This window comes from Oncorhynchus mykiss, chromosome 2, assembly GCF_013265735.2.
Source record: "Oncorhynchus mykiss isolate Arlee chromosome 2, USDA_OmykA_1.1, whole genome shotgun sequence".
NCBI classification, from domain to species: Eukaryota; Metazoa; Chordata; class Actinopteri; order Salmoniformes; family Salmonidae; genus Oncorhynchus; species Oncorhynchus mykiss.
In genome coordinates this window covers 16,153,686-16,162,308 of record NC_048566.1, presented here as the reverse complement: position 1 = coordinate 16,162,308, position 8,623 = coordinate 16,153,686, and the positions used below count along the sequence as shown (strand labels likewise).

Sequence of the window (8,623 nt, the reverse complement as noted above, 5' to 3'; positions counted from 1 at the left end):
GTGACTCACTTGTTATACAGCACAACGTCAGGCAGCTAGATGTGTGTGTGTGTGTGTGTGTGTGTGTGTGTGTGTGTGTGTGTGTGTGTGTGTGTGTGTGTGTGTGTGTGTGTGTGTAACTCACTTGTTATACAGAACAACGTCAGGCAGCTAGATGTGTGTGTGTGTGTGTGTGTGTGTGTGTGTGTGTGTGTGTAACTCACTTGTTATACAGAACAACGTCAGGCAGCTAGATGTGTGTGTGTGTGTGTGTGTGTGTGTGTGTGTGTGTGTAACTCACTTGTTATACAGAACAACGTCAGGCAGCTAGATGTGTGTGTGTGTGTGTGTGTGTGTGTGTGTGTAACTCACTTGTTATACAGAACAACGTCAGGCAGCTAGATGTGTGTGTGTGTGTGTGTGTGTGTGTGTGTGTGTAACTCACTTGTTATACAGAACAACGACAGGCAGCTAGATGTGTGTGTGTGTGTGTAACTCACTTGTTATACAGAACAACGTCAGGCAGCTAGATGTGTGTGTGTGTGCGTGTGTGTGTGCGTGTGTGTGTGTGTGTGTGTGTGTGTGTGTGTGTGTGTGTGTGTGTGTGTGTGTGTGTGTGTGTGTGTGTGTGTGTAACTCACTTGTTATACAGAACAACGTCAGGCAGCTAGATGTGTGTGTGTGTGTGTGTGTGTGTGTGTAACTCACTTGTTATACAGAACAACGACAGGCAGCTAGATGTGTGTGTGTGTGTGTGTGTGTGTGTAACTCACTTGTTATACAGAACAACGTCAGGCAGCTAGATGTGTGTGTGTGTGTGTGTGTGTGTGTGTGTGTGTGTGTGTGTGTGTGTGTGTGTGTGTGTGTGTGTGTGTGTGTGTAACTCACTTGTTATACAGCACAACGTCGGGCAGCCAGATGTGTGTGTGTGTGTGTGTGTGTGTGACTCACTTGTTATACAGCACAACGTCAGGCAGCTAGATGTGTGTGTGTGTGTGTGTGTGTGTGTGTGTGTGTGTGTGTGTGTGTGTGTGTGTGTGTGTGTGTGTGTGTGTGTGTGTGTGTGTGTGTGTGTGTGTGTGTGTGTGTGTAACTCACTTGTTATACAGCACAACGTCGGGCAGCCAGATGTGTTTGGAAGGCAGTCTGACCTTCTCCATGCCATCAAACTCCTCAGGGACCCATGTCAGACGGTAGTCCTGCCATTCCTGGACACCAATCACAGACCAGAGAACAGAGTTAATGACCAATCACTCAGCTGAGAAGATTGTTACTAACCAATCATACAGCAGAGAGGAGAGTTAGTGACCAATCACACATCTGAGAAGATTGTTAGTAACCAATCACAGAGCAGAGAGGAGAGTTAGTGGCCAATCACTCAGCTGAGAAGATTGTTACTAACCAATCACAGAGGAGAATTAGTGACCAATCAAAAGTCATAGAAGAGTGTGAGACCCACAAACAGCTGCTGTGAGCTTCACTTTTGAAATAACATTCAGCGAAATGCATCTTTACTTTCCATAATGATCTTCATGTAAATGTTCCTATAGAGACCTTTACTGTCCTGTCCAGGAACAGTGTGATAACTCAGCTCCATTAATTAGAGATGTAAGACAGAAGGACTAATGTCTACCATGACCCTATAGTAAGTCAGTTAAAAACACTCACTCAAACACACATCTAATCATCCTGACTGAAATGGCCGCCTGCCAAGGAGGTATCCAGATCGTGTGTGTGACAGTGAGTGCGTGTGCGTATGTACAGTGCCTTGCGAAAGTATTCGGCCCCCTTGAACTTTGCGACCTTTTGCCACATTTCAGGCTTCAAACATAAAGATATAAAACTGTATTTTTTTGTGAAGAATCAACAACAAGTGGGACACAATCATGAAGTGGAACGACATTTATTGGATATTTCAAACTTTTTTAACAAATCTAAAACTGAAAAATTGGGCGTGCAAAATTATTCAGCCCCTTTACTTTCAGTGCAGCAAACTCTCTCCAGATGTTCAGTGAGGATATCTGAATGATCCCATGTTGACCTAAATGACTAATGATGATAAATACAATCCACCTGTGTGTAATCAAGTCTCCGTATAAATGCACCTGCACTGTGATAGTCTCAGAGGTCCGTTAAAAGCGCAGAGAGCATCATGAAGAACAAGGAACACACCAGGCAGGTCCGAGATACTGTTGTGAAGAAGTTTAAAGCCGGATTTGGATACAAAAAGATTTCCCAAGCTTTAAACATCCCAAGGAGCACTGTGCAAGTGATAATATTGAAATGGAAGGAGTATCAGACCACTGCAAATCTACCAAGACCTGGCCGTCCCTCTAAACTTTCAGCTCATACAAGGAGAAGACTGATCAGAGATGCAGCCAAGAGGCCCATGATCACTCTGGATGAACTGCAGAGATCTACAGCTGAGGTGGGAGACTCTGTCCATAGGACAACAATCAGTCGTATATTGCACAAATCTGGCCTTTATGGAAGAGTGGCAAGAAGAAAGCCATTTCTTAAAGATATCCATAAAAAGTGTTGTTTAAAGTTTGCCACAAGCCACCTGGGAGACACACCAAACATGTGGAAGAAGGTGCTCTGGTCAGATGAAACCAAAATTGAACTTTTTGGCAACAATGCAAAACGTTATGTTTGGCGTAAAAGCAACACAGCTGAACACACCATCCCCACTGTCAAACATGGTGGTGGCAGCATCATGGTTTGGGCCTGCTTTTCTTCAGCAGGGACAGGGAAGATGGTTAAAATTGATGGGAAGATGGATGGAGCCAAATACAGGACCATTCTGGAAGAAAACCTGATGGAGTCTGCAAAAGACCTGAGACTGGGACGGAGATTTGTCTTCCAACAAGACAATGATCCAAAACATAAAGCAAAATCTACAATGGAATGGTTCAATAATAAACATATCCAGGTGTTAGAATGGCCAAGTCAAAGTCCAGACCTGAATCCAATCGAGAATCTGTGGAAAGAACTGAAAACTGCTGTTCACAAATGCTCTCCATCCAACCTCACTGAGCTCGAGCTGTTTTGCAAGGAGGAATGGGAAAAAATGTCAGTCTCTCGATGTGCAAAACTGATAGAGACATACCCCAAGCGACTTACAGCTGTAATCGCAGCAAAAGGTGGCGCTACAAAGTATGAACTTAAGGGGGCTGAATAATTTTGCACGCCCAATTTTTCAGTTTTTGATTTGTTAAAAAAGTTTGAAATATCCAATAAATGTCGTTCCACTTCATGATTGTGTCCCACTTGTTGATTCTTCACAAAAAAAAATACAGTTTTATATCTTTTTGTTTGAAGCCTGAAATGTGGCAAAAGGTCGCAAAGTTCAAGGGGGCCGAATACTTTCGCAAGGCACTGTATGTGTGTGTGTGTGTGTGTGTGTATATATATATGATCTCTGTTCTATTGTCCTGGTTGTATGTAACCTACCTGACGTCAGTGATCTCTGTTTTATTGTCCTGGTTGTATGTAACCTACCTGAGGTCAGTGATCTCTGTTCTATTGTCCTGGTTGTATGTAACCTACCTGAGGTCAGTGATCTCTGTGCACTCAGCATAGGGTCCCAGGCCAGGCTTAAGAGAACACTGTATGAACCCTCCAATGTCTTTCTGTACATACATATCCTCCTCATAGCAGTCACAGTGACGCCTGATCACCCACTCTGCTCCGTCACACACACACACACACACACTGGCAAAATACTTATTTTCCACCATAATTTGCAAATAAATTTATTAAAAATCCTACAATGTGATTTTCTGGATTTTTTTTCTCATTTTGTCTGTCATAGTTGAAGTGTACCTATGATGACAATTACAGGCCTCTCTCATCTTTTTAAGTGGGAGAACTTGTACAATTGGTGGCTGACTAAATACTTTTTTGCCCCACTGTATGCCATGTAGAGCCATAGTAGACATGATGCCAGATGCTATATGACTTGAAAATGGTGGCTCTGTGAAACAGTGATGTGTTGTGGTATTATCAGAGCCAGAATGGTGGCAAAAGTGATAGCAGTGGCTCTCGTGGCTCAGGACTTGTCACAGTCTGACCCTAGTTATTGTGTTAATTGTTTGTTTTTGTTGGTCAGGACGTGAGTTGGGTGGGCATTCTATGTTTTGTGTGTCTAGGTTGTTTTTCTGTGTTCGGCCTAGTATGGTTCTCAATCAGAGGCAGGTGTCGTTAGTTGTCTCTGATTGAGAATCATACTTAGGTAGCCTGGGTTTCACTGTTGTTTTGTGGGTGATTGTTTCCGTGTCTGTGTTTGTTTCACCACACAGGACTGTTTCGGTTTTCACATTTATTGTTTTGTATTTTTGTAGTGTTCTTGGTTATCGTCTATATTAAAGATGTTTAACACTAACTACGATGCGCTTTGGTCCTCTCCTTCAACGGAAGAAAACCGTTACAGGACTGGTGTCATTGGCATCTCCTCTTGGCTACGACCAAGGGCCTCATAAAACACGTATGCTCACTCTCTATTCAATTACAGACCATCAATCACCTTCACACATGCACATGTGTACACACACAGACACACACAAACAGGTTTCCATAACTGTTCATTACTGATTTATACACATTAGTGCATTTACAGCTGTGCGTGTGCATGTGTGTGTGAACCTGTCCACTGGGCAGTGTGTTTTGTTGCAGGCCCCAGCTGCAGACACACAGAGAACCAGCTGTGTAGAACAGGGTCAGAACTCAGGAGCATGCCAGGATTAGTCTCTCACAACAACAATACCGAACTGTGTCTCTCTCTGCCGCATACTGCAATGTGATGCTCCCGAGTGGCGCAGTGGTCTCAGTGCTACAGACCCTGGTTTGTTTCCAGGCTGTATCACAACCGGCTGTGATTGAAAGTCCCATAGGGACAGCGCTGGGCACAACTGGCCCAGCGTCGTCCGGGTTCGGGGTTGGCCGGGGTAGGCTGTCATTGTAAATAACAATTTGTTCTTAACTAACTTACCTAGTTAAATAAAGTTGAACTAAGAGAGGAGAGAGGAGGTGAAGGTGAAGACAGAGGGATAAGGAAAGAAAGGTGAAGACAGAGGGATAAGGAGAGAGAGGCGAAGACAGAGGGATAAGGAGAGAAAGGTGAAGACAGAGGGATAAGGAGAGAGAGGCGAAGACAGGGGGATAAGGAGAGAGAGGCGAAGACAGATGGATTCGGAGAGAAAGGTGAAGACAGAGGGATAAGGAGAGAGAGGTGAAGACAGAGGGATAAGGAGAGAGAGGTGAAGACAGAGGGATAAGGAGAGAGAGGTGAAGACAGAGGGATAAGGAGAGAGGAGGTGAAGACAGAGAGATAAGGAGAGGTGAAGACAGAGGGATAAGGAGAGAGAGGTGAAGACAGAGGGATAAGGAGAGAAAGGTGAAGACAGAGTGTAACTGACCTGTGTGAGCCAGACGTTGGTGGTCATGACCTGCTCTCTCTCGTGCTGCAATAGAAAGAGGAACACAGCAACATTATTGGGGTGGGTTAGAGACATTATTATGTTCTGAGGTGGGTGGGTTAGAGACAGAGCATGGGCCACCCCACACACAGACACATACTTACCACACTGATGAGCTGGGCCAGTGACACCATCAACTGAACCGTCACCAGCTCAGAGCCATTGGTCGCTGGGCGGATCAGTTTGTTATAGTGGGCGGGGTTTAGCAGGTGCTCCACCAGCCGCTCTTCAGTATCCGCCCCCAGGCTGCCTGTAAAGAAATAAATAATGTCCATCACAGACATGTCCAACAAACGCTTTCTATGGTGATAACAACAACAACAAAAAACAAGAACAAAGGATATAGCTGTTTAATGGGGAGGCCTTGTGATGAAGCTGTATGTTGGTCTGCTCGATAACATTGTGTTCAGTATAAAGCTGGGAGTCTATGAGGCATGATGGTATTCCTCTCTGCCTGCTGGAACATGTCAGCACAACTCTAGTCTCTCCCTGGCTCAGGAGCTGACATCATATCTATGAGTCAAACAGTCTTACTGTCTCTCCCTCTATCCCTCTCTCCCTCTATCCCTCTCTCCCTCTCTCCTCTACTGTCTATTTCTCTCCTCCTCCATCTCACTTTTCCCCTGACTCTTTCTCTTTCCCCCGTCCTCACCCCACTCCCACACCCTCTCAGGTTGTTGTCATATCACTGGAGTGGCTTGGTTTTGGCAGAGCTGTCACAATACCACACAAATTGGAGGATAAATACTGCTGCAGGAGACACACCACAACAACTCTCTCTCTCTCTCCCCTTCCCTTTTATCTCTTTCTCTCTCTCTCCTTCTCTCTCCCCTTCCCCTCTCTCTCTCCCTCTCTATTCCCTTCCCTTTATCTCTCTCTCTCTCTCTCTCTCTCTCTCGCTCCCCTTCCTCTCTCTCTCTCTCTCTCTCTCGCTCCCCTTCCCCTCTCTCTCTCTCTCTCGCTCCCCTTCCCCTCTCTCTCTCTCTCTCGCTCCCCTTCCCCTCTCTCTCTCTCCCTCTCTATTCCCTTCCCGTCGCTGAATGACGGCCTCAGTGGTTGGATCAATGAAGACTCTAATCATAAGCCGTAAACTCCCCCATCCCTCTCTCCGCTTTTATCTCCATCACTTTTTCTCTCTGACAGCCTGATATTGTCTCTTCCTTCGTTCCCATCACTGTCATCAATACAAATGCTGTCAGCCTGTGTGTAGCTATTTGTCTGTTTGTTGTGGAGTTGATGTGTGTGTGTAAGGTGGGTAAAGACGTGCTTGTGTGTATGTGATTATCTTTGTGAGTTTGTTTTTTAGGGGGGATGGGGTAGAGCTTGAGGCTGAGGATTGGGTGTGTGAGTGTGTGTGTGTGTGTGCGTGCGTGCGTGTGTGTGTGTGTGTGTGCGTGTGTGCCACATGAATAATACACATTGCTACTGAACAAAGCACTGTGGGCTCAGCTCCTGATCTCAGACATGCACTACAGACACACACACTCCTTGAATGCCCTTGACTACACTCGTCACTATGCACACACACAAACACCTAGGATACAAACACACATTAACACAGTACACTACAGTTCAATACTCCCTGTCAGCACCTGCAGCTAGGCTTTAATGACATCCCTCACTATATACTCACAGAGAGCATCTGAATAAATGACCACCATTATCTGTCTTTCTCCTTCTCTCTCCCCCCCTTTCTCCCTCTCCTTCTCTCTCTCCCTCTTTCTCCCTCTCCTTCTCTCTCTTCACCTTTCCTTTCCTTTCCCTCCCTCCCTCCATCTCCCCCGGCCACTGTGTCATAGTCAGGCCCAGGCAGAATGGTAATGTTGTAATGTTGCTGGTAGCTCAGGTTGTATCCAGCCTGTTTTCCATTGCAAATATTGCAAAGTTAATGTGACACCATGAATATTTCAGACTGACTCCCACATTAGACCTCGGTAAGACTGAGGGAAGGGAGGTAGAGGTACGAAATGATGACCTTACCCTGAGACTAAATCAGGATGAGACTAGATGAGACTAGATGAGACTAGATAAAGATGAGACTAGATAAGGATGAGACTAGATGAGACTAGATGAGATAAAGATGAGACTAGATACAGGTGAAACTAGATAAGGATGAGACTAGATAAGGATGAGACTAGATAAAGATGAGACTAGATAAGGATGAGACTATATGGGACTAGATGAGACTAAATAAGGATGAGACTTCATAAGACTAGATAAAGATGAGACTAGATAAGGATGATACTAAATAACGATGAGACTAGATAAGGGTGAGACTAGATAAGGATGAGACTAGATGAGACTAAATCAGGATGAGACTAGATAAGGATGAGAAGAGATAAAGATGAGACTAAATCAGGATGAGACTAGATGAAACTAGATAAGGATGATACTAGATAAAGATGAGACTACATAAGGGTGAGACTAGATAAGGATGAGACTAGATAATGATGAGACTAGATAAGGATGAGACTAGATGAGACCAGATGAGACTAAATAAGGATGAGACTAGATTAGACTAAATAAGGATGAGACTAGATAAGGATGAGACTAGATGAGACTAGATAAGGATGAGACTAGATAAGACTAGATAAGGATGAGACTAGATAAGGACAAAACTAGATAAGGATAAGACAAGAAAAGGATGAGACTAGATAAGGACGATATTAGATAAGGATGAGTCTAGATGAGGATGAGACTAGATGAGACTAGATGCGATAAAGATGAGATACGGGTGAAACTAGATAAGGATGAGACTAGATAAGGATGAGACTAGATGAGACTAGATAAGGATGAGACTGAATAAGGATGAGACTAGATGAGACTAGATAAAGATGAGACTAGATAAGGATGAGACTAGATGAGACTAAATCAGGATGAGACTAGATGAGACTAGATAAGGACGATACTAGATAAAGATGAGACTAGATAAGGGTGAGACTAGAAAAGGATGAGACTAAATAAGGATGGGACTAGATAAGGATGAGACTGGATAAGGATGAGACTAGATAAGGATGAGACTGGATAATGATGAGACTAGATAAGGGTGAGACTAGATAAGGATGAGACTAGATAATGATGAGACTAGATAAGGATGAGACTAGATGAGACTAGATGAGACTAAATAAGGATGAGACTAGATTAGACTAAATAAGGATGAGACTAGA

At 44.2% G+C, this 8,623-nt stretch overlaps 1 protein-coding gene across 1 annotated transcript in view; it reads right to left on the bottom strand.

The window, feature by feature from the left end:
* The window catches only part of chrnb2 (cholinergic receptor, nicotinic, beta 2), a 39,269-nt gene that overhangs the window by 10,730 nt on the left and 19,916 nt on the right, over positions 1-8,623 (bottom strand). Inside the window, exons 2-4 of the mRNA XM_021621651.2 lie at positions 5,561-5,706; positions 5,397-5,441; positions 1,078-1,187 (exon numbers count right to left, since the gene is read on the bottom strand). Coding sequence (XP_021477326.2) covers positions 1,078-1,187; positions 5,397-5,441; positions 5,561-5,706 — 301 coding nt within the window. The remainder of the gene's footprint in view (positions 1-1,077; positions 1,188-5,396; positions 5,442-5,560; positions 5,707-8,623) is intronic.